The 26,048-nt window shown below is 49.2% G+C and overlaps 1 protein-coding gene across 1 annotated transcript in view; it reads left to right on the top strand.

The window, feature by feature from the left end:
* The window catches only part of ATP6V1B1 (ATPase H+ transporting V1 subunit B1), a 47,927-nt gene extending 22,966 nt beyond the window's left edge, over positions 1-24,961 (top strand). The window contains exons 4-14 of the mRNA XM_058193617.1: positions 4,737-4,830; positions 8,015-8,092; positions 8,949-9,088; positions 11,953-12,054; positions 17,349-17,446; positions 17,801-17,924; positions 18,317-18,467; positions 20,371-20,453; positions 21,425-21,529; positions 22,406-22,535; positions 24,674-24,961. Of these exons, the coding sequence (XP_058049600.1) occupies positions 4,737-4,830; positions 8,015-8,092; positions 8,949-9,088; positions 11,953-12,054; positions 17,349-17,446; positions 17,801-17,924; positions 18,317-18,467; positions 20,371-20,453; positions 21,425-21,529; positions 22,406-22,535; positions 24,674-24,834 (1,266 nt within the window). The 3' untranslated portion in view covers positions 24,835-24,961. The remainder of the gene's footprint in view (positions 1-4,736; positions 4,831-8,014; positions 8,093-8,948; positions 9,089-11,952; positions 12,055-17,348; positions 17,447-17,800; positions 17,925-18,316; positions 18,468-20,370; positions 20,454-21,424; positions 21,530-22,405; positions 22,536-24,673) is intronic.
* The last annotated feature ends 1,087 nt before the right edge of the window (positions 24,962-26,048 follow it).

Below are 26,048 nucleotides of genomic sequence, written 5' to 3'. Positions count from 1 at the left end.
CTCCTGTCCTTCATTGCCCAGCCGTGCAGGGGAAGTCCGGTGAGCACGTGGGCTGAGGGGGATGGGGAGAAGAGCCCAGGGCACGGAGAGGGCATCGGGTTGGCAAAGGAAGCCTGTTCCAAGAAGACCGGTTAATCTTTCACGTCCTGGATGCCATCCAGTCAGCTGGCGGCTGGATTGAGCCAGGAGGATTCAGCCCACGGCGGGCGGCTGGCTCCGTGGCTCTAAATATAGAGCAGGATTGCAGGGACAAAGACAGGCAGCTTAGACTCAAGTCGACACGTGGCTTCCTCTGGAAACCGGCCCACAATTTCAGCCAAGGTATCAAAGGGAAAAGGATTGTCAGCTCGATTACAAAAGAGGATTTTGCAAAGCGGCTCCCGGTCTGTTCCGGACTTCCCACTCCAAGCAGGGTCCCCGCGGGGTCCGATCAAAAGCCAAAGGGCCCCCCAAACACGTCAACAAAGGGGAGAACCGGGATCAGACCGTGGCGGCTGCCCTCTGGATGTTTCGGATCTTCCCTTGTGGGCGTCCTGCCTTCAAGTTGTCCCTGAGCACCAGAATGAAAAGGCAGCACTGTGTCCCTGGGTTTGGGGTCTTTAAGCCCCTCTCTTTCTGGGGGCCACCTAGAGGTTCTCCATCTCGCTCGCTCTCATTTCCGTGATGCTTCTTTTTATCCTGAGTTCCAGCAGCCCCTCGTCCTGGAGGGATCCAGAAGAGAGCAGGGAGCTACACGGAGAACACAAAGTCATCTGTTAAATATTCATGCACTTTGCGGTTCATTTCCAAGGGACAGCAGGAATCAGGCAGGATATACAATGATTGTGGCTGGTTGCACAGTCAGCCAGATGTGGAGACAGGGCCTGGCATTTTTGTCCACCCATCGAGTCCCTTCCCAAGGATCTGAGATAGGCAGATGTGGTCGCTTAATAAGTTCAAAGACGAAAAGCTTTGGATGTGGTTATTTGGATTGGACTTTACCTTGTGATTGACCCGGGAAGCCGGGGTGGGGATTTTGGGTGAGGAAAAATGTTTTTGTTTTTTTTAAAACTCTTTCAATTAAAAAAAAAAAAATAAGATCAAAGGTATCATCCACAGGATGTCAGCTGTTCCCAAGCAAAGCTGCCTTTTTTGCAATTGACCGATGGTGGCTTTGTCAATGCCGTCGGTGCTCACGTGATGCTCCAGATGTTTTGGGATTGCTCCCAAAGCGCCTAGGACTATAAGTACTAAGTTTCTGAGGTATTTTCCCCCCCAGTGTCGTTCTATTTCTATTTGCAGGTTTTTGATTTTATGTTTTTTCTTTATTATTATTACTATGGGTGGCCACCCCCAGTCAGCCAGATGTCGAGACATGATCTAGAAGAATACCAGCAAAACTGACAGGACAAGCCACTTGTTTCCAGACGCACGCCCCCTCCCTTCTAGCACTGATGATGTTATGTAGTTGGGTCATGAAACATCTACAAGAAAACAACCAAGTTCAGAGAGACCCAAGGACCCACACCAGTCCTCCTCCTCCTCTCCCTTTCCTCCTCCTGCTGTCCTCCTCCTCTTCCTCCTCTTTTCTACAGCTTTCTCCCTTCTAACATGATGTTAGTTAGCTGGGTCATGAAACATCTACAAGAAAACAACCAAGCTCAAAGAACCACACCAGTCCTCCTCCTCCTCCTCCTCCTCTTTTTCTCCTCCTCCTCTCCCTCTCCTCCTCCTCCTGCTGTCCTCTTCCTCCTCCTCCTCCTCCTCCTCCTTTCTACAACTTCCTCCCTTCTAATATGATGTTAGTTAGCTGGGTCATGAAACTTCTACAAGAAAACAACCAAGCCCAAAGACCCACACCAGTCCTCCTCCTCCTCTTCCTCCTCCTCTTCCTCCTCCTCCTCCTCTCCCTCTCCTCCTCCTCTCCCTCTCCTCCTCCTCCTGCTGTCCTCTTCCTCCTCCTCCTCCTCCTCCTCCTCCTCCTCCTCCTCCTCCTCCTTTCTACAACTTCCTCCCTTCTAACATGATGTTAGTTAGCTGGGTCATGAAACATCTGCAAGGAAACAACCAGAGAGACCCAAGGACCCCACAGTCCTCCTCCTCCTCTTCCTCCTCCTCTTCTTCCTCTTCTTCCTCCTCCTCTTCCTCCTCCCCCACTCCCTTTCTAGCACTGATCATGTTACCCAGCTGGGTAATGAATAGGCAGGGATAGGCAGATGTGCTTCGATAGTGTTCAAGATATCATCATCCCAGGATCTGAGCTGTGATTATTCTAATACTTCTAGCTTGTGCATCTGGTGTGGAAAATGTGACGTTGTCAGAGCTGCCCAGTCTTAGCAACTCCCCTCTTTGGCTGGCGCACGTGACTCCTCCTTGCCTGAAGCCAGAAATTATACAAACATGGGTAGACTTTGCAAGCAGGAAAAACGGTTTCAAGCCACAGCCCGTTTTCACTGGGGGCTTTTCTGAACGTCGGCCGGCCAGCCCTTAGACCTGGGAAACAGGGGTCAGCTGGACCAGAAGTTCTGGGTTTCATCATTCCGAAAGACCCTCCGGAAGACGATAAAAATGATACAGAAAAATCAAAGCCTTCGCTGCTGTTGGGAGACGACACGGAGTTTTGCCACATTTCAAAGATCATCTTTTCCAAATTTCTGGGGGGAAATAGAAGAGTTGGAAGGCACCTTGGAGGTCTTCTAGTCCAACCCTCTGCTCAAGCAGGAGACCCTAAACCAGAGGTCTTCAAACTTGGCCGCTTTAAGACTTGTTGTTGTGCCTCGCCCGCCCCCCTCTCCGCAGCCGGGCCCCTCCCATCTCCTGCTATCTGAGCCAGAGACTGATAGTGACGAAGAATGGCCTGGCATGCCTCCAGCCCCCAGCCCTGGCACCATGCCCGGACAGACTGAGCAAACAAACCTCCCTACAGCGTGTGAGCATGAAGCCAGCCACGAGCTGGAATTGCCGGCAGCTGAGCAGGAGGACGAAAAGTGGACAGATCCCCGCTTCTGGAGAATGGAGAGGCGACGTCAGCAAAAGGAAGGGAGGGGCAGGCCTGGATAAGTGCTGAGTCATCGAGCCACATCCCCATGGCCTATATAAAGGATCTGCTTTTTGGCATTCCTTGAGTCAGGCAAAGTCTCATCTGGTTGCTGAAGTCACACCTTGGATTCCTGCCTGCCCTGAGAACTCTGACAGGAATTTGGCAAAGCTGCAGAGGCTTCGTGGCCACGCTTGATACAGACTTCCCAGACCCGGCCGTCAGAGGATGAGTGGGATACGACACTTGTGGACTTCAACTCCCAGAATTCACCAGCCAGCTATGCTGGCTGGAGAATTCTGGGAGTTGAAGTCCACAGGTCTTAAAGCGGCCAAGTTTGAAGACCTCTGCCCTAAACTATTCCAGACAAGTGATTGTCCAGTCTCTTCTTAAAACAAAACTCCAGTGTTGGAGACCATTGGTTCCACTGGTTAATTGTTCTAACTGTCAGGAAATTTCTCCTTAGTTCTGGGGGGGGGGAGGAAACAACATGATAGCGGTATTCCAGTATTTGAGGGGCTGCCCCCAAAAAGAGGGGTTCCACTTATTTTCCAAACCTAGCAGAAGGTGTGAAGATTGTCTTGCAAGGCCGGAGAAGAAACAATGGATGGAAAAACTAATCAAGGAGAGAAGCAACCTGGAATTAAGGAGGGACTTCCTGACAGTGAGAACATTTCGTCTGTGGAACAGCTTGCCACCAGAAGTTGTGGGTGCTCCATCACTGGAGGCTTTTAAGAAGAGCCACTTCTTTGAAATGGTAGAGGGTGGACTAGAAGACCTCCAAGATCCCTTCCAGTTGATTCTCTCCTTGATTAGTTTCCACCTGTTGCTTCTTCTTTTTTTTTAATTTGCATTTATATCCCGCCCTTCTCCGCAGACTCAGGGCGGCTTACAACTATGTTAAGCAATAGTCTTCATCCATTTGTATATTATATACAAAGTCAACTTAATTGCCCCCAATAATCTGGGTCCTCATTTTACCTACCTTATAAAGGATGGAAGGCTGAGTCAACCTTGGGCCTGGTGGGACTCGAGCCTGCAGTAATTGTAATTGCAGGCAGCTGTGTGTTAATAACAGGCTGCATTAGCCTGGTGAGCCACCAGAGGCCCTTATATCAAATTAATATAGTTATTGAATACTTTTGCTCATATATATGCTTATATGATATGTAGTTATTTTATGTTGATGCTTGTGTATACTGTGACAAAATAAAATAAATAAAAAATAAATAGTTGGGGAGGGGAGGAGAAGAGGCCCTTCCTGCTTGGGAATTAGCCTTTGGCCAGTCGCTGACCTTTTCGAAGCCCCTCTGAAGGTCCACCTGCGAACTGCCCTCTTTGCCTCACTCTGTTTAAGCTGCTCCCAGGCAGCTGCAGCGTTGACCTTCTTTGCCCTCAGAGGGTCATCTGCCAACCTTCGCTCCTCCAGGGGGGAGACCTTTAGGGTGGCAATCCTCCCACTCCCACGCCTTTGGACCGAAGGGGCTTAGAAGTTGGACATGGGGCAGGAGAGGAGATCCACCACCCACCCCTGGCGGAGGTGTGAAGATTGTCTTGCAAGGGGTCAGGCCAGGCAATCCCACGGGGTGGGGGCATGACAGAGGGTCCTGAATGAGAGGCATGGGCAGGGAGGGGGGGGGCTGGGCAGGAAGCCTTTTTGCTGCTAATCCTCCTTAATGGCCCGTAATTGGCTCCTGGGCCTGTGGCTTTTCCTCTGCAGGTGTTCGAAGGGACCTCTGGCATCGATGCCCACAAGACCACTTGCGAGTTCACTGGGGACATTCTCCGCACGCCCGTGTCCGAGGACATGCTGGGTAGGTGGGACCTCTTTGGGGAGGCGAAGGGAGGGGCAGCTGTCAATCATGATGATCAGTTGCTCCAGGTACAGCAGGGGCATCAAACTCATTTTCACGGAGGGCCGCATCTGGGCTGTGGCTGACCTCAGGTGGGGCCTGGGGGACGTGGCCGATTGGGTGGGTGTGGCTGACTGGGTGGGTGTGGCCAGCTTGATGCCGCTCCCCAAACTGCTAGCATGTTTCCTGTTCGCACTGGATGCCACATCACGGGCCAGATCCAGCCCACGGGCCTTGTATTTGACACCCCTGAGTTGTAGGAAGGTGCCCACCCAGGGACCAAGGGGGGAAGAAATCCACCAGAAATGCTTCATAGAATCACAGAGTTGGAAGGGACCTTGGAGGTCTTCTAGTCCAGGGGTCTCCAACCTTGGTCCCTTTAAGACTTGTGGACTTCAACTCCCAGAGTCCCTCAGCCAGCTTTGCTGGCTGAGGAACTCTGGGAGTTGAAGTCCACAAGTCTTAAAGGGACCAAGGTTGGAGACCCCTGCTTTGCTGGCTGAGAGACTCTGGGAGTTGAAGTCCACAAGTCTTAAAGGGACCAAGGTTGGAGACCCCTGCTTTGGTGGCTGAGGAACTCTGGAAGTTGAAGTCCACAAGTCTTAAAGGGACCAAGGTTGGGGACCCCTGCTTTGCTGGCTGAGGGACTCTGGGAGTTGAAGTCCACAAGTCTTAAAGGGACCAAGGTTGGAGACCCCTGCTTTGCTGGCTGAGGAACTCTGGGAGTTGAAGTCCACAAGTCTTAAAGGGACCAAGGTTGGAGACCCCTGCTTTGCTGGCTGAGAGACTCTGGGAGTTGAAGTCCACAAGTCTTAAAGGGACCAAGGTTGGAGACCCCTGCTTTGGTGGCTGAGGAACTCTGGGAGTTGAAGTCCACAAGTCTTAAAGGGACCAAGGTTGGGGACCCCTGCTTTGCTGGCTGAGGGACTCTGGGAGTTGAAGTCCACAAGTCTTAAAGGGACCAAGGTTGGAGACCCCTGCTTTGCTGGCTGAGGAACTCTGGGAGTTGAAGTCCACAAGTCTTAAAGGGACCAAGGTTGGAGACCCCTGCTTTGCTGGCTGAGGGACTCTGGGAGTTGAAGTCCACAAGTCTTAAAGGGACCAAGGTTGGAGACCCCTGCTTTGCTGGCTGAGGGACTCTGGGAGTTGAAGTCCACAAGTCTTAAAGGGACCAAGGTTGGAGACCCCTGCTTTGCTGGCTGAGGGACTCTGGGAGTTGAAGTCCACAAGTCTTGAAGGGACCAAGGTTGAAGACCCCTGTTCTAGTCCAACCCCCTACTTTTGAGTGGAGAGAAGGTTCCAGACCGGTCTTCCCGTGCTGAGTCTGGACACAAGAGCGATCAGGATCTGGGGTGTAAAAACCCCCACGGAAGGAAACTGGCTCTTGAAGAGCTGCCTCGGTCCACAGAAGCTCGTTTTCAGGTGGATCGTTGGGGGAAGGCGGTGGAAGCTACCTGGCGTTGACATCTGGGGGATCTCCAAGTCAAGGGCTGCAGGAACGTGAAGATGGGGATGGAAATCCGAGGCCCTCTGGCTCCTTTTGATGGTGATGTGACCCAACATCTCCCAGGCCTTGCTCTTTTCCAGGAGAGGTCTCCTGATGCGCGCTGACAGAAGGCGCCATTGGAGAACGGTTGGGTCTCGCCTTCGAGAGGAGCAACGGCCTCTCTTCCCCTTTGGGAGAGCTGTGAAGGAGGCTGTCTGGATGGCTTTCCTGGTGGCTCTGCTCTGAATGATGGCGGGGCCAGGTCATCCACGGGTCTGCCCAGGAAGTCCTCCACGGGGGTCTTCTGGGGTAACGTTGCTTGATTCAGCTGCGCTCTGGTTGTCCTGTTGGAGGCACAATAATAACAGAATTGGAAGGGACCTTGGAGGTCTTCTAGTCCAACCCCCTGCTCAAGCAGGAGGCCTTCTACCATTCCAAACAAGTGGCTGTTTCATGTCTGCTTAAAAACCTCCAGTGATGGAGCCACTGCAACTTCTGGAGACAAGTTGTTCCTCTGGCTAATTGTTCTGTCAGAAAATTTCTCCTTCTCTCCTTGGTTAGTTTCCACCCGTTGCTTCTTGTCCTGCCTTCTGGTGCTTTGGAGAAGAGGTTGACTCCCTCTTCTTTGTGGCAACCCCTGAGATATTGGAAGACTGCTATCATGTCTCCCCTCGTCCTTCTTTTCATTAAACTGTTGGAAGAAATATCCATCTGGGTTCAGTTCCAAGTGGGGACAAAGACACTGGAAACATGGAAGCTGCTTGGAAAGATGGTTTAATGGTGGCCAGGATCACATGGCTTGAGATCCTGAGCAGAAAAGGGCTGAGATCCTGTGCACTCCCTAGCTTTATGCTTTTTCTGAGCTTTGAACTTTCTGGGGCACAGGAAGAGTACCCTGATTGGCTGTCAGACTCCCAGGGGGTGGGGGTCTTAGCTAGCCTTGCTGGCTGATGTAATCTTCCCAGGTGTCATGTGGTGAGTTTCTGTTGCTAGATGGGTCCTATTGTGTTGCAGATGATGATGGCCCATTGACAAAGGTGGGGAGAATGAGTTTCTACCTCTGGCCTATTGACAAAGGTGGGGGGAAATGAGTGAGCTTGGCTGAGGCTTTAATGGCCCATTGACAAAGGTGGGGGGTGGCAGGAAGTTGCAGGGAGCTGCTTTGTCTTTAAAACATGTTTCTCCATTTCTCATCCAGGGAAATATATTCTGCCTTTTAAATATTTTCTAAAATATTTCATTCTTCTAGGAGGGGGGTGGATGCTAAATTCCTACAAAACTAGACATACCCAGATCCTGCAACCGTTCTACATATCTTTTAGCCTCCAGTCCCCTCATCCTCTTTGATGCTCTTCTCTGCACTCTTTCCAAAGTCTCAGCATCTTTTTTACATCATGGCGACCAAACCTGGATGCAGGATTCCAAGCGTGGCCTTTCCAAGGCCTTATAAAGTGGTATCAACACTTCACATGATTCTGATTCCATCCCTCTAAGGTCTTGAAGTGCCAAGTAGCTTCTTGCAGGAGATTCTTCAGTTGGAAAGAGCCTGGCTACCTGTTCAGGCTTTCCAACCACTGAGCCCCTCCGCTGTTCACAGTTGACCCTTCCTCTCTCCTGCCCCCACATCCTTCACCTCCCCATGGTTGCTTCTCATTGCAGGCCGAGTCTTCAACGGGTCAGCTAAGCCCATCGACAAAGGCCCCATGGTGATGGCCGAGGACTTCCTGGACATTAACGGTGAGGCCTCTGGGTCAGCTTGGGGGGGTCCAGGGCAGGCTGGAGTGGTGGATCATGGCGGGCAGTGCCTCCTGGGGAAGGACCCCCAGGGCCCAGCTTTCTCCAGGTTTCGGCCATTAAACTGAGTGGAGCCTCCTCTTGCCCAACCATGGCAGCTAAACGGGAGCTCTTCTCTTTGGCCACAACAGAGAAGAAGGCAGAACGAGGGAGCTCCAGCTTTACAAGAACGACTTCTGGGTCTTCACTTTAAGAAATTGAAGGTCACAACTTTTGTGCTTTGATTTGGCAAAAGCTTTTAAGAGGAAGATGAACCCAACCGGGGTGGAGGGAGGGGGGAGAAATGGGCCAAGCAACATCCCTTTGAAACACTAAATTATGTTTTGAGTCCTTCAGAAACTAAGCACTGATTTACCCTGGAATAGCTCCTTCCTTCTTTCCTTCCTTCCTCTCATTCCCATCTCCTTCTTTCCTTCCTTTCCTTCCTTCCTTTCTCCCTCCTCTTTTTCTCCTTCATTCCTTTCCCATTTCCTTCCCTCCTTCCCTCCCTCCCTCCCTCCCTCCTTCCTTTCATTTCTCTCTCCCTCCTTCCTTCCTCCTCCTTCCTCCTTCCTCCTTCCTTCCTTCCTCTCCTTCCCATCTTCTTTCCTTCCTTTCCCTCCCTCCCTCCTTCTTTTTCTCCTTCCTTCCTTCCTTCCTTCCTTCCTTCCTTCCCTCCCTATCTCATTCCTTCCTTCCTCTCATTTCCATGTCTTTCCTTCCTTTCCCTTCCTCACTTCCTTCCTCTTTTTCCCTCCCTCCCTCCCTCCCTTCCTCCCTCCCTCCCTCTCATTTGCATCTCCTTCCCTCCCTTCTCCAGGGCAGCCCATCAACCCACAGGGACGCATTTACCCCGAGGAGATGATCCAGACGGGCCTCTCCCCCATCGACGTCATGAACAGCATCGCCCGAGGACAGAAGATCCCCATTTTCTCTGCTGCTGGTCTCCCCCACAACGAGGTAGGGTCCTCGCGAGCCCCCCTCCCTTTGGCTCCAGCAGTTCGCAGCAGGAAGGCTCTTGAGGGTCTTTTGAGAGGGACTTTTTCATTCTGTGGGAATGCCAAAGTCACGTGCTGGGACTGGAGACCCTGGAAAAACAGAGAGGCAGGAGATATTCAGAAGAAATAGCAACAGCACTTAGACTTACAAACCTCTTCACATTGCTTTCCAGCCCTCTCTCAGCGATTTACAAAGTCAGCCTCTTCTCCCCCCAACAATCTAGGTCCTCATTTGACCCACCTCAGAAGGACGGAAGGCTGAGTCCATCTTGAGTTGGTCAGGATCGAACTCCTGGCAGTGGGCAGAGTCAGCCTGCAATGCTGCATTCTAACTACTGCACACCATGGAAGGGAGGGAGGGAGGAAAGAAGGAAGGAAGGAAGGAAGGAAGGAAGGAAGGAAGGAAGGAAGGAAGGAAGGAAGGAAGGAAGGAAGGACAATAGTTCTTAGTATTATATACCTGAACAACCCCGTCTCCTAAGGAAATTGAAGGTAAAGAAGGAAAACTACTCTTCCATTTCATTATTCCAGAGATATAAAAGAGCCTAAGAAATTCTAAAGCAAAATCCCCAAAGGAAGCCAGGCCTCTCTCTGCTTAAACAGCCACCAAGGAAGTTACACTCGGTGTGTCTATGAAGCCACCGGGGTTGAATTGTCCCAAAGGACAGTGGGTTTTGTTTTAGTATTGGGCTTGGGATAACGCTCACCCCTCCCTTAAAGAAGGCTTGGAGGCCTCTTTAGGTCTGGAATGCTCTAGAACAGGGGTCTCCAACCTTGGCAACTTTATGACTTGTGGACTTCAACTCCCAGGATTCCTCAGCTAGCTTTAGCTCTAGAAAGGGTGCAGAGAAGAGCAACAAGGATGATTGGGGGGCTGGTGACTAAAACACACAAAGAACGGTTCCAGGATCTGGGCATGTCTAGTCTAGGGAAAAGAAGGTCATGATATCAGCCTTCCAGTATTTGAGGGGCTGCCAACAAAGAAGAGGTGGGGGGGTGTCAATCTAAGTTTAACCTAAGTAAGTTAGACCTAAGTTTAACTCACAGAATCATCTACTGTAATGTCCTTCCTGTCAAAGACTACTTCAGCTTTAATTGCAATAATACAAGGGCAACCAATAGATTTAAACTTAATGTAAACCGCTTTAATCTAGATTGCAGAAAATATGACTTCTGCAACAGAATCATCAGTGCTTGGAACACTTTACCTGACTCTGTGGTCTCTTCCCATAATCCCAATAGCTTTAACCAAAAACTTTCTACTATTGACCTCACCCCATTCCTAAGAGGACCATAAGGGGCGTGCATAAGCGCACAAACGTGCCTACCGTTCCTGTCCTATTGTTTTTCTTTTCTTCTTCCTATATATATGCTTATACCTCCTTATATTTACTCATATATGTGTTTATATACTATATAATCTTTTTGTATGATACCTACATATATTGTTGTGACAAAATAAAATAAATAAATAAATAAATAAATAAATAAATAAATAAATAAATAAATAAATAAATAAATAAATAAATAAATAAATCTATTTTCCAAAGCCCCTGAAGGCAGGAGAAGAAACAAGGGATGGAAAGTAATCAGGGACCAAAGCAACCCAGAAATAAGGAGAAATTTCCTAACAGAACATTTAACCAGTGGAACGGCTTGCTACCAGAAGTTGTGGATGCTCCAACACTGGAGGTTTTTAGGAAGAGATTGGACAGCCATTTGTCTGAAACGGTCTGGGGCCTCCTGCCCGAGCAGAGGGCTCTAGTTCAAGACCTCCAAGGTCCCTTCCAACTCTGTTATTCTGTTGCTCTTGTCTCCTTTCTTATCTGCTCCATGAAGGAGCCTCTTGAAGAGAGAAGCATTGAATGAACCTCACATCTTCTGACTGCAGGGAAGCTCTCAAAGCTAATGAGCCCATAAACTCTCTGAGGTTGTGCCCGAAACCTCCGTTTAGCTGAACGTTGGGCCAAAGTAGCCCAGCCGTTCCTGCCCCGGGAGAATCTGAAACATCAAGGAGATGCACCCAGGACGGACAAGATGGGGCAGGAGGGAGAAGTCAAACAGGTTCACATGGACCACCAAGGGCCGAAAACAGTACTCATCCTAAAAGTGTGTAGCATGATAGGTTCTAGATTCTGGCTGGCTGGCTAAATTGATGGATTGATGCATGGAGGATGGATGAATGGATGATATATGGATGCATGCATGAATAGATGGATGGATGGATGGATGGATGGATGGATGGATGGATGGATAGACGGACGGACGGACGGACGGACGGATGGATGGATGGATGGATGGATGGATGGACGGATGGACGGATGGATGGATGGAGAGATGGATGGATGGATGGATAGATGGATGGATGGATGGATAGATGGACGGATGGATGGACGGACGGACGGACGGACGGATGGATGGATGGATGGATGGATGGATGGATGGATAGATGGATGGATAGATGGATGGATGCATGGATGCATGGAGAATGGATGGGGAGCTGGATACTGACCAGTGAATTCTGAATTCTGCTACCTAGTTGGGTATCTAAATGTCTGCAAGAATGCAGCCCAGCGCAGAGAGCACCTCAGTCCTCCTTCTCCTCCTCCCCCCCTCCACAAACCCCCCTCCCCCAGTGACGTTATCTAGCTTGGTAACGAAACATCTACAAGGCACCAACCCAGTTCAGAGAGCGCCAAGGACGCTACACAGAGCGGTGGAGAAGTAAGCCCAGGTTAGAGGGATTATTACCTCCTGGACCCTCCGACCGCCTGCCGTTCCCATCTTCCACGGCCCCTCACCCTCCTCCTTTCCTCTTCATCCCAGATCGCAGCTCAGATCTGCAGGCAGGCTGGTTTGGTGAAGAAGTCGAAAGACGTGGTGGATTTCCACGAGGATAACTTCGCCATTGTCTTCGCTGCCATGGGGGTAAGTCCACGTCTTCCGCAGTGTCGGGATGGAGACGCCCAATCTTTCCCCCAAAGACTCTGGAAATCATCCCTGGAGGCTTTCAAGGAGAGATTGGACTGCCATTTGTCAGAGATGGTGTAGGGCCATGATGACGAACCAATGGCACTCATGCCACAGGTGGCACACGGAGCCATATCGGAGGGCATGTGAGCTCAGCTCTGGCACGCATGTGTGTGCTGGCCAGCTGATTGTCTGGCCTTCTGGGTCCACAGGAAGTAGGAAAACAGGCTGTTTCCTGCCTCCGGAGGGCCTCGGGGTGGAGGGGGGAGGGGAAGGCCTGTTTTTTGCTCTCCCCAGGCTCCAGAGCCTCTCTCTGGTGGGACCAGAAGTCAGCAAATGGGCCGTTTCTGGCCTCTGGTTGGCCTCCGGTGGGAGGGGAACCTGTTTTCACCCTCCCCAGGCTCCTAGGGAGGCTCTGGACTCTGTGGAGAGGAAAAAATGGGCCTACCAGGCCCGCCAGGCCATCGTGTGCCAAAAGTGGGGGAAGTCACGTGCACATGTGCGGGGTGGGGGGGTGCATATAATTATGGGTGTGGGCACACGTGTGCGACCCCCGCTTTTGGCACACAATGGCAAAAAGGTTAGCCATCACTGGTGTAGGGTCTCCTGCTTGGGCGGGGGGGTTGGACTAGATGACCTACGAGGTCCCTTCCAACTCTGTCAATCTGATCTGAAAGAGATGCTTCTTTCTGGATGCCGGATCTCCCTCTTGGCCAGAAACAGTGAGCCCACCCATCGTTTCCCACTCAAGGGCCTCCGGCTGAGATGTTCCTTCAAAGTTTTTCCCCGAGTCCCACTTCTAACATTCCAGGTAGTCCTCGATGTCCGACCGCAACTGAACCCCAGATTTCCCTTGCTAAGCGAGACAGCTGTTGAGTTGAGTGTTGTTTTGTCCCCTTTTACAACTTTTCTTGCCCTCGTTGTTAAATGAATCACCACCGTTGTTAAGTGAGTAACATGCTTGTAAAGGGGACCTGGCTTCCCTCTTGATTTGGCTCATCAGAAGGTCGTAAAAGGGGATCACATGATCCCGGCAGACTGCGACCGTCATAAATGTGAATCAGTTGCCAAGCGTCTGAATTTGGATCACGTGACCCCCCCCCAGGGATGCTGTAATGGTCATAAGTGTGAAAACAGTCCTAAGTCACTTTTTTTCAGTGCTGTTGTAACTTTGAATGGCCACTAAATGAATTGTTGTAAGTCGGGGATTGCCTGAACAGCCTGTTCCCAGGAGAACAACCAGTCAGGCCGTCTCCCTTGTCTGCTCTTATCCCTGCTTCTTCCTCCTCCTCCTTCTTGTTGTTGTTGTTCAGCTACTACTTCAATGTCTGGCAGTGACCTGGCTGTAATTTAGGACAGGAATCTCCAAACTTGGCAACTTTTAACACTTGTGGACTTCAACTCCCAGAATCCCTCAGCAGTAGAATAGAATAGAATAGAATTTATTGGCCAAGTGTGATTGGACACACAAGGAATTTGTCTTGGTGCAGATGCTCTCAGTGTACATAAAAGAAAAGATACGTTCATCAAGGTACAACATTTACAACACAATTGATGGTCAATATATCAATATAAATCATAAGGATTGCCAGCAACAAGTTATAGTCATACAGTCATAAGTGGAAAGAGATTGGTGATGGGAACTATGAAACGATTAATAGTAGTGCAGATTCAGTAAATAGTCTGACAGTGTTGAGGGAATTATTTGTTTAGCAGAGTGATGGCCTTCGGGGAAAAACTGTTCTTGTGTCTAGTTGTTCTGGTGTGCAGTGCTCTATAGCGTCGTTTTGAGGGTAGGAGTTGAAACAGTTTATGTCCAGGATGCGAGGGATCTGCAAATATTTTCACGGCCCTCTTCTTGATTCGTGCAGTATACAGGTCCTCAATGGAAGGCAGGTTGGTAGCAATTATTTTTTCTGCAGTTCTAATTATCCTCTGAAGTCTGTGTTTTTCTTGTTGGGTTGCAGAACCGAACCAGACAGTTATAGAGGTGCAAATGACAGACTCAATAATTCCTCTGTAGAACTGGATCAGCAGCTCCTTGGGCAGTTTGAGCTTACTGAGTTGGCGCAGAAAGAACATTCTTTGTTGTCCTTTTTTAATGATGTTTTTGATGTTAGCTGTCCATTTTAGATCTTGCGATATGATAGAACCCAGAAATTTGAAGGTTTCTACTGTTGATACTGTGTTGTCTAGTATTGTGAGAGCTGGAAGTATGGAAGGGTTTCTCCTAAAGTCTACCACCATTTCTACGGTTTTGGGTGTGTTCAGTTCCAGATTGTTTTGGTTGCACCACAAGGCTAGTCGTTTGACCTCTCGTCTATATGCGGATTCGTCATTGTCTCGAATGAGACCAATCACTGTTGTGTCATCTGCGAACTTCAGTAGCTTAACAGTATGTGTTCTCCCCCCACTCCTTTTTAGCTCTGATGAGGTTACCTAGTTGGGTCATGAAACGTCTGCAACAAAACAACAATGCTCAGGGAGCACCAAGGATCCCACAGTCCTTTTCTTCTTCTTCTTCTCCTCTCCCTCTTCTTCCTCCTGTCCACCTGGCTGCCTCTGAGGAATTCTGGGAGTTGATGTCCCCACATCTTAAAGTTGCCAAGTTTGGAGAGCCGCGGTCTTTTACAACAAAGCCATTTGTCCTCTTGAGAAGATGTTGTCGTTTTGAAAACGCCACGGTTTCCTCAGATGTCTCTTCCACTCAGCTGTGAGCGCCTGATCCGAAGCTAAAAATACCATTTGCAGAGAAACTCCTGTTCCCTGGGAATTTTACTCCTCCTGTGTGGAGACTTCGGATAGCAGCAGAGCATCAACCGGCCACCGTTGGAGAAAGTCCGTCCCCATCAATGTTACTTTGGCCCAACGATGGTTTAATCTCTGGACATTATAATCCCAGATGCATAAATGGCCTCAGCCTTGGAAGCTGTTGCCACCCCAACCTTCCTCTCTACCGTGGCTCATCGTGCAGGGACCTCCGTTTAATTTGAGGTTAGACAACAACCCTCCCTGGACAGATGTTGAAGGCTGATGTTCCCAACTCAGACAAACAATTCAAGAGTAAACAGATGACTAATCAAGGAACTACTAAGACTGGAACTGCCAGCACTTGTCTATAAAGAGAAAGCAAAAAAAATCCTCCCTTCTAGCACTGATGATGTTACCTAGCTGGGTCATGAAACGTCTCCAAGAAAACAACCCAGTTTACAGAACCCCAAGGACAGCACAGTCTTTTTCCTCCCCCCTTCTCCTCCTCTTCCTTCTTCTGAAGAACTGGACTGAACTGAAGAACCGAAGAAGCTTCTTGGATGAGCAGCGAAAACTTTTCAAGGAAAACATCAAGAAAGTCCAGTTGTCTTTTGAAAGAAACCATCTTTGGGATAAAGAATAGAAGAGAGGAGGATATAGAAAAGAAGAGAATACCGAATAGAACAGAAAATTAATAGAATAGAATGTAGAATAGAGTAGGGTAGGGTAGGGTAGGGTAGAAGAGAGGAGAGGAGAGGAGAGGAGAGGAGGGGAGGGGAGGGGGGGAGAGGAAAGGAGGGGAGAGGAGAGGAGAGAAGAGAAGAGAGAAGGGGAGGGGAGAGGGGAAGGGAGGGGAGGGGAGGGGAGGGAAGGAGAGAAGAGAAGAGAAATAACAGAAAGAATGGAAGAATTCTTCACAAGACTTTGACTTCCAAAATAGAAGAGATAATTTCCATCTCACTTGGTTTTCTGAGCAATAATTCCCACAACCTTTGTTTTTAATTCCACAGCAAGATCTTTTTCTGCCTGTGCCCCCAAGTGGACAAATATATATAGGACCGAAGCCTGAAAAAGGCTGCTTTTCTTTCTTACTGGGGTCTTCTTATGTATCCCCCTCCCTCACCCAACCACTCAGGGCCTGAAAATGCCTTCACTTTAAACAGGGGAGGAAAAAAAATCTGCTTTCCCTGAATTTTCAAGCCATTTTGTTAAAGGAACTCTCAAAACTCTCCCCATTTTGTGGCTAATCGTAACTAACTGCATTGAAAACAAAAAGTACATTTTTGGATGATAGATGTTTAGCGTTTGGGGAGCTACTTAGGTTCCCCTTATTTTGGTCTTCGACAAAGTTATCTGTGCAAGAACTGAGAGCTGGCATTGAGGAAGTTTGCCGAAGGAAGGAAGCGTGAGAGAGAAACAGAAAATGATCAGCCTGCTTTCATTTTCTTTAGTGCACAAATCAGACAAATAGAGTAGAAACTTAGATGGGCTTTCAAGATTGATATTCCATGTAGGCAGATGAAGAAACGAGTGTGCTGGGATTCTAGGCATGCATTGTAGTGTTGTTGGGCAGTGTTTGTCAAATGTGTGGCAACTCTTAAGATGTGTGGACTTCAACTCCCAGAATTCCCGAGCTTGCTGGATGGTGAACTCTGGGAGTTGAAGTCCACACATCTTAAGAGTTACCAAAGCTGAGAAACGCGGCAATAAAGACTTTTTGGAGAATCAATCTACAATCTGACATCTTTGGCTAAATCTACTTGAAGATGAGAAGCCAGAGTTTGATCCAGGAAGAGAAATACTCAACCCATAGATTTAAAAACAACAGTAACGCCATTATTTTCCTTTTCCTTTACTTTCTGTATTTCGGTCCCATACCCTAAACCAGTGGTTCTCAACCTTTATAGTGCTGCAACCCCTTTAATACAATTCCCCACAATGTGGTGACCCCAACCGATCTCAGCGCGCCTCAGCAGCCACAGAAGGGGGGGGAAAGCGGCAAACTGTTTTTTTTTAATTTATCGCGCCTGAAGCCGTCTTGGCTAGCGATCTGAACTGCTTGTGATTGCCTTGAGGACGGAGGCATTAAAGCGGAGACTCCTCCCCTATTAAGTTTATGGCGCCTGAAGCCAGATTAGGCTAGCGATTGGGAGTGACTGCAGCTGGCTTGAGAGGGAGACATCGGAGCAAAGATTTCTCTCTTTTTTAATTCATCGCGCCTGAAGCCGAATTCGGCTAGCGATTTGAAGAGCCTGCAGCTGGCTTGTGGAGTCAACCATTGGAGCGCGATTCTTCGACTCGCAAGTATACTTCCCATATTTCCGATGGTCTTAGGCCACCCCTGGCAAATCGTCATTCGACCCCCAACAGGGTCGCGACCCACAGGTTGAGAACCGCTGCCCTAAACTGAATCCATAAAAGCTTGAACCGAAAGAGTAGGGAACAGGGGAAGATGATCTTCTTCAGGCAAACGGCTCCCTAAGGCTCTCCTTCGTTGGCAGGTCAACATGGAAACGGCTCGGTACTTCAAGTCGGACTTTGAGGAGAATGGGTCCATGGAGAATGTCTGCCTCTTCCTCAACTTGGCCAACGATCCCACGTGAGTCCGTAGCCGGGGTCCTGGGGGACAGGATGATGGGAACCACAGCACCCCCAGATCCCAGGGCCTTGGAGGCTAGGATTAGATTAAAGCATTCTGCACATGCACAGAAGTTCAAAAATTGGACATGACGATGGCGCACGCATATCCAAACCAGTAGGGAAGGTAAGTAGATTTCACCCCTGGAGCAATCAACCAGTGGAACAGAAGTTGCCTTTGGAAGTTGTGGGAGCTTCATCATTGAAGGCTTTCAAGAAGAAATTGGATTGCCATTGGCGTAGGGTCTCCTGCTTGGGCAGGGGGCTGGACTAGAAGACCTCCAAGGTCCCTTCCAACTCTGGTATTCTCCTGCAGAATCGAGAGGATCATTACGCCCCGCCTGGCTCTTACCACCGCCGAGTTCCTGGCCTATCAGTGTGAGAAGCACGTTCTGGTGATCTTGACCGACATGAGCTCATACGCCGAGGCCCTGCGGGAGGTCAGTGGGTCAGCATTGAGCCAGAGTCTCCTGGCTATGAGGACGTGTAGGGTTGAGGGCAGTGGTGGGTTTCAAATTTTTTTACTACCGGTTCTGTGGGTGTGGCTTGGTGGGCGTGGCATGACTTGGTGGGCGTAGCTTGGTGGGCGTGGCAGGGGAAGGTTACTGCAAAATCCCCATTTCCTCCCGATCAGCTGGGACTTGGGAGGCAGAGAATAGATAAGGGCGGGGCCAGTCAGAATTTTTACTACCGGTTCTCCGAACTACTCAAAATTTCTGCTATCGGTTCTCCAGAACTGGCCAGAACCTGCTGAAACCCACCTCTGGTCGAGGCTCAGACCTGGTTTCCTCTCAGCCCTGCGAGGCCTTCTCTCTCGGTCTTCCCTCCATAGGTCTCCGCGGCCAGAGAAGAGGTGCCTGGGCGACGGGGGTTTCCTGGCTATATGTACACCGACCTGGCCACCATCTACGAGCGAGCAGGACGGGTGGAGGGCAGGAACGGCTCCATCACCCAGATACCCATCTTGACGATGCCCAACGATGGTGAGGAAGGGCAGCATGAGATCAAACTTTCGGCCAAGACAGAAGATCCTGGGGTAGAAATCCATGGAAGGTCTGGGGACACCATGCGGGGAAAGGGGAGGGGGACCTCTGGGACCACGGATGATGGAAAATGCAACTGGGGCGGTGGTGGTGCAGGTAGTCCTTGACTTAGGACCACAATTAAGTCCCAGGTTTCCGTTGCTAAACAAGACAGGTGAGTTTTTGTCCCATTTCATGAGCTTCTGCAGCCGGGCCTCTACTTTTACTGTCTGCCTTGAGGTTCTTTTGCTGGGAAAGTAAGACAGGTTATCAAAATTGAGAAGGATGTAAACATATCTAAATCTATATGTATAATCTCTCTCTCTCACTTTCTCCTTATCTATCTATCTACAGTATCTCTCTCTCTCTCTCTCTCTCTCTCTCTCTCTCTCTCTCTCTCTCTATCTATCTATCTATCTATCTATCTATCAGAGCAACCAAGATGATTAGGGGACTGGAGGCTGAAACATATGAAGAACGGTTGCAGGAACTGGGCGTGGCTAGTCCGGTGAAGAGAAGGACCAGGGGAGACAGGAGAGCATCTTCCAATATTTGAGGGGCTGCCACGGAGAGGAGGAAGGGGGTCAAGCTATTCTCCAAAGCACCTGAAGGCCAGACAAGGAATAATGGATGGAAACTGATCAAGGAGAGATTCAACCTGGAAATAAGGAGGAATTTCCTGACAATGAGAACAAGCAACCCATGGAACAGAAGTTGCCTTCGGAAGTTGTGGGAGCTTCATCACTGGAGGCTTTCAAGAAGAAATTGGATTGCCAATTTCTTGGCAGAAGAGACTGGGCTCCTGCTTGGGTGGGGGGTTGGACTAGATGACCTACAAGGACCCTTCCAGCTTCTGTTCCTTTCTGTTCTATTCTTCTCTGTTCTACCCTATCCTATCCTTCCATCCATATATCATCTATCTATAGATATAGATGAGACAGAGAGGAGAGAGAGAGAGAGAGAGAGAAATCCAGTGCACTCCCTCCTCCCATCCCAACGTCAGATTCTTTTTAACTTGAGCACCAAACAATTCTGGCTTTGTTTGGAGAGACAGAATTCCTTGAGCTCCGTCATTCGGTGTCACCCAACACAGAGGGGTCCCCAAGAATCCTCCCACATTCCAACCCAGAAAATGATGTTGAGGCAGATGCTCTCCTGGGGTTCAGGCCAACCAACCAACCAACCAACCAGGGTGGGATTCTGCTGACTTCTGGCCTCTTTCTACTCAAGATGCCTCCAAGCACAGCCTATCTAGATGCTCCGATCTGGACCTCTGCACTCAAGTCCAACATTGATGGGCTGTGGGGATTGAGAAGCAGGCCCCTAGAAACAGGTCTCAGTTCCTCCCCGGTGCCCCACAAGTTCTCCTAATTCTCAAGTGTCTCTGAAATCAGAGAGGAAACTCCACATCAGCTAGAGCAATCATGAGTTGAGCTGGATGGTTCTTAGGAGGAAGCAGAGGGAGGGGAGATCCCCCAGGGACTTTCGCTTGTAGATCTGAAGTCAAGACTATGCTGGGTTCAAGGTTCTGCAGTGATGGGTGGAAAAGTCATCAAGGAGAGGAGACCTGAAGGCAGGAAAGAAGCCATGGATGGAAACTAATCAAGGAGAGAACCCACCTAGAATGAAGGAGGCATTTTCCGACAGTGAGAACCAATATTCAGTGGAAGGGCTTCCCTCCAGACGTTGTGGGTCCTCCAACACTCGTGGTTTTCAAGAAGAGGTTGGGCAGCCATTGGTCTGAAATTGTATGGGGTCTCCTGCCTAAGCAGAGGGCTGGACTAGAAGACCTCCAAGATCCCTTCTAACTACATTATTCTGTCCCTGCTTACGGCTAGTGGCATCTCCTTGTGTCTCCTTGCAGATATCACCCATCCCATTCCGGATTTGACCGGCTTCATAACTGAAGGGCAAATTTATGTGGACCGACAGCTTCACAATAGGCAGGTAAATGGCCTGACTCTTCCTCCCGTCTTTGTGGGCGCATCAGAGCTTCTGGGAAGTCCTGAGGGCCTCGTTCCCCACCATCTCCGGGGACTCCTGAGTCAGTTCCTGTCACCAGCAGGAGACAAGGCACCGTGGGGCCAATTTCATCCCCTCTGGGAACCATCAGAGTCACAGAGCAGATCTTTCTAAATTAAATTAAATTAAATTTATATACATATATATATATATATATATATGTTTTCTGAGGTTTTCGCGGGTGTTTGTATGTAGGTCTTTGGTTATTCGGGTTTTCTCCCGCGTAAAATTGGAAGTGTCTTGCCGACGTTTTGACGAAGTCTCATTCGTCATCTTCAGGCTTCTGCTTTGTGCTTCTGGACACTTCGTGCTTCACATTGCTCCCAGAAGCACGAAGCTGAAGCCTGAAGATGATGAATGAGACTTCGTCGAAACGTCGCCAAGACACTTCCAATTTTACGCGGGAGAAAACCCGAATAACCAAAGACCTACATATATATGTATATGTACACACACCTCCTTTATTATTGTTATAAATAACAGGGTGTTGAACATACATGGACCTCCTTCCTTCTCCTGTTTTCCTTACAACAACAGCCCTGTGAGGTGGGTTTAGACTGAAAGAGAGAGACCCAAAGTCATACAGCCAACTTTCATGCCTAAGGCAGGACTAGAACTCACCGTCTCCTAGTGATTGACCCCAGTCACCCAACCAGATTTCATGCCTAAAGAGAGGCTAGAACTCTCCTGGTTTCTAGCCTGGTGCCTTCAAACCCCCTATAAGGAATTCAACTCATTGATTGTGGTGCTTTAGATGACTACATAAAGTACAGGAGTTTTAGGAGCTCTAAGACCCCCCCAGACCTTCCCCTCCATTTCTTCTCGGGCTCTTAGCTCTCACCAAAACAGGTTCCGTCTTGTGGTCCCTTCGTGACTTGTGTTTTCTTGGGCCGCAGATCTACCCTCCCATCAACGTGTTGCCTTCTCTCTCCCGCCTGATGAAATCAGCTATTGGAGAAGGCATGACCAGGAAGGACCACGGGGACGTTTCCAATCAATTGGTAAAAAAAAAAAAATTGGTCAGAAATGGTGCCAGGGGGTTGGACTAGATGACCTTCTAAGGTCCCTTTCAACTCTGTTATTCTGTCCCGTCTAAAGTGTCATCAAGCCACCCTTCCACTTTAAGGACCGCTGAACAGAATGCTACCTTCAGCATTCTGAAGTTGGTCAGCACCTGAGCTGCCCTAGATGGGGTGGGAGGGTCAGGGGAGGGGAGGGGAGGGGAGGGGGGGAGGGGCCGCCCTCCTCTGAAACGGAACTCTTCCTTCTGAAGCTGGTTTGGAAAAAGATCAAAGTCTCTGGATTGGGAGCACTAAAAGATTAACGGAAAAAACACAGGTAGTCCTTGATTTACGGAAGTTCCTTTAGTGACCATTCAAAGTTACAACTCAGAAAAGTGAGTTATGACTGTTTTTCACACTTAGGACCGTTGCCGCATCCCCATAATCACAAGATCAAAAAAAAAAAAAAAAAGATTCAGATACTTGACGGTCGCAGTGTTCCCGGGGTCACACGATCCCCTTTTGCGACCGTCTGACAAGCAAAGTCAATGCGGGAAGCTAGATTCACTTAACAACCCTGTGACTATGTTAAGAACTGCAGGGAATTCGCTTAACAACGGTGGCAGGAAAGGTCATAAAACGGGGCAAAGCCGGCTAAAAAAAACTCTCACTTAGCAACAAAAACGTTGAGCTCAATTTAAGTCAAGGACCACCTGTAACCCGGTTTGGTTAGCACTACCAAACCGAGATGTTTTGGGCCTATCTGGTGGACCCCGCCCCCCACCCTCCAGAGGGGCTTCTGGGGACACCCCCCCCCCCCGTTTCTCGATGTGATCCAGGACAGGATTCCGAGTGACTCTCTTGCTTTGCGTCCAGTATGCGTGTTATGCCATCGGCAAAGATGTTCAGGCCATGAAAGCCGTGGTAGGCGAAGAGGCCCTCTCGGCCGATGACCTTCTCTACCTGGAGTTCCTGCAGAAGTTTGAGAAGCAGTTTGTCGCTCAAGGTATGTAGGAGGAAGCCATGGACCAGCAGGGCCCAGAGGTGCCTTTTTTTCAAGAAGTTTCTGGGTTTTCTCTGAAGACGCTTCGCTTCTTCTCAACCGAGAAGCTTCTTCAGCTCTTAAGAAGGTTCTTGCCATTCTTGCTTAGAATTGACACACCTGCTTCCCTGACGTGTGGGTGAGGTCGGGTAACCTATTTGGGGTGGAGGGGTTGAGGAAGTCTGAGTAAAAGGTTTCCTCCCCTTTGCTATTTTTACTCCGTTGACTTAAGTTTCAATGTGACTTCAGCTGAAGGAGCTTCTTGGATAAGAAGAAGCGAAACATCTTTAGAGAAAAACCAGAAAGTCCGGTTGCTTCTGGCCATGCCTTTATCTAGCGGAAACGCTGGTTCTCAGTCCATTGTGGAGTCTGTTAATGTTGTAAGGAAACAGTATAAGGGATGAAATAGACTTTATGAGCCGTGGTGGTGCAGTGGTGAGAATGCAGCATTGCAGGCTAACTCTGCATTCCACTGTCAGCAGTTCGATCCTGACCAGCTCAAAGGTTGAGTCAGCCTTTCATCCTTCCAAGGTCGGTAAAATGAGGACCCAGATTATTGGGGACAAGAGGCTGACTGGAAACCGCTTAGAGAGGCTTGAAAGCCCTCTAGCTTGAAGGCTATTTCTATCTATCTATCTATCTATCTATCTACCTACCTACCTACCTTATCTATTAGCTATTATCTATCTATCTATCTATCTATCTATCTATCTATCTATCTATCTATCTATCTATCTATCTATCTATATCTACCATCTATCTATCATTAAAGAATGTCGAGGTGGCATAGTGGTTAGAATGCAATATTGCAGGCTGACTCTGCCCACTGCCAGGAGTTCGATCCTGACCGGCTCAAGGTCCTCAGCCTTCCGTCCTTATGAGGTCGATCAAATGAGGACCAGGATTGTTGGGGGGAGAAGATCCTGACTCTGTAAATCACCTGTTCTGTCCCCCTCGCCTCAGTCCGAGCGATGACTTAATTAGCTGGCACTATCAGCTCTGGCAGCAAACTAGCGAGCGTCTGCCTAGTGTCTCTGTTATCTCCCTTGATGCCGATGAGTCAACAAACAGTACTTCAGCTCTAGTTCAAGCTGTTGATTTGCTTGCTACGAAGAGGCATAGCAGCCCTTGCTGCTTTTATATCCTGTGGGGCGTGGCTCCATGACTCAGCACTTCCTAGGCCTGCCCCACCCTTGCTTCTGTTCTTCCTGCCTCTCCTGCCTACGAAACCTAGGGTCCAGTCAGGCCTGATTGCCATCAGCTGGGTCTGGAGGTGTGGCCTGAGGGGGAAAGAGTCACGGAGGCCTTGTTATCGCCTCCACCTGGCCTGCCTCTGGCTCCTGGAGCTGAGCCAGGGAAGCCGGTGCTCCTGAGGTAAGTCCTGATGGCCTGTTGTGACTCCAACCCCTGAACCTGGCCCCATGCCCGACAGTGACTCCGAGAGTTAGGGGGAAGGGCCGGTAAGGCTTACCTCGGGAGCACTGATTCCTTTGGCTCGGCTGCAGGAGCCAGAACCAGACCTTTCGGAGGACATAATGAGGCCGTCATCCCCTGATTCCTCCCTTCCCCAGGCTACACCTTCAGACCCAGCTGATAAAAATAATCAAGCTTAGCTTGACCTACGCTTCAGAAGATTAGAGAGGCGGCGTCATCAAAAGGAAGGGTGGGGCAGGAGCCCCACCCCACAGGATATATAAGGAGCTTTAGGATTGCTCTCACTCCACGGGAAGCAAAAGTTTAGTTGAACCGTTTCAAAACGAGCTGAAAGTCTTGCTACATGAGTCATTTGTTTGAACTTTGGCAGGCAGCTGCGATTTCTCTGCCAGGACTGATAAGAGCCGTGAATCCACTGGCTGAAGGCCAGCTCGTTAATCCGAAGTGGGGAAGGAGACAGAACATGGCCCTTCCCCCTCACGTTCCAAGTCACTTTCTGGCAGGGGTCCCGGCTCGGGGGGGGGGGGGGCCCGCAGACACAACACTGCCTTAGAGAGGGCTGGAAAGCACTGTGAAGCGGTATATAAGTCTTCAGGGCTATTGCTTAGTGCTATTTTGAGGTATAACTTCACGTACTTCGTAACGAATTTGTGGCCGGCTTCTCCCAGGCGCCTACGAGAACAGAACCATCTTTGAGTCTCTGGACATAGGATGGCAGTTGCTCCGTATCTTCCCCAAAGAACTGCTGAAACGGATCCCGGAAAGCATCCTGGCTGAGTATTACCCCCGCGAGGCCAAAGGGAATCCAAGCTCCAACACGGCCCTCTGAATCCCAGTCTGTCCAAACCCGGATTCAGGAGAGAGCTGGGCTCAAACGTGGTCAGTCGATGGGGAGAAGACGACGCCTCTCAGGATATGAAGCCCTTTTCTTGCGTTGGAATCCGATCCAGAGTCCATTTTGCAAAGGTCCCATATCTTTCTTTCCTGCTTGGCAGCTCTCCAAAAAGGCCACCCCCTCATTTTTCCGGCTGCGATTGAACAATTGGTGATAGCCGGTGTCCTATTCCAAATAAAAATGAATAAAGTCCTGCGAACTTCTGAGTAAATCTCTGGAACTCGACTTTCTTTCGCTCCTACACTCTCACATGCTTGGCAAACTACAGGTAGTTCTCTAATTGCAACAGTTCATTTAGTGACCGTTCAACATTACAACAGCACTGAAAAAAGTGATTTGTGACGTTTATGCTCTTCACACTTATGAGCCTTGCAGTATCCCCATGGTCACGTGATCAAAATTCAGACACTTGGCAATGGACTCACATTTATGACGGTTGCAGTGTCACTTGATCCCCTTTTGTGACGTTGTGACAAGCAAAGTCAAGGGGGAAGCCAAATTCACTTAACGACCGTGTTCCTAAGTTAATACATGCAGTGATTCGCTTTACAAGGACGGTCGTAAAATGGATCTAAATTCACTTCGCGAATGTTTCACTTAGCAACCGAAATGTTGGGCTCCCCTGTGGTTCTAAGTTGAGGACCATCTGTATTTCAGTGGGAAGCAGAGGCGGCTTTTAAATTATACTTTGTTAAATTTCTACAAAGAATAAAATATTAAAAAACGGGGGGGGGAAACCCAGAAGGAAAAATAGGATGGGACAAAGTGTAAGGAATAACGAGGAAAGGAAGAGAAAGAAAATAAAAAGCAATTAACTTCTGATCTTCTTAGAGACACACGAAATATTAATACTGCTTGATAAAGCCTCAGTAAGGCCCCACCTGGAATATTCTGTACCCAGTTTTGGTCCCCATGTTGCAAAAAAGATGTTGAGGCTTTGGAAAAAGTGCAGAGAAGAGCAACTAAGATGACTAAAACATATGCAGAAGGGTTGCAGGAATTGAGTATGACCAATATAGAAAAAAAGAAGGACTAGAGGGAGATAGGACAGCAATCTTCCAGTATTTGAGGGGCTGCCCCATAGAAGAGGGAGTCAAGCTATTCTCCAAAGCACCTCAAGGCAGGACAAGAAGCAACGGGTGGAAACT

Source organism: Ahaetulla prasina, chromosome 8 (genome assembly GCF_028640845.1).
Source record: "Ahaetulla prasina isolate Xishuangbanna chromosome 8, ASM2864084v1, whole genome shotgun sequence".
Taxonomy (NCBI): domain Eukaryota; kingdom Metazoa; phylum Chordata; class Lepidosauria; order Squamata; family Colubridae; genus Ahaetulla; species Ahaetulla prasina.
This window is presented reverse-complemented; position numbering and strand designations above follow the sequence as displayed.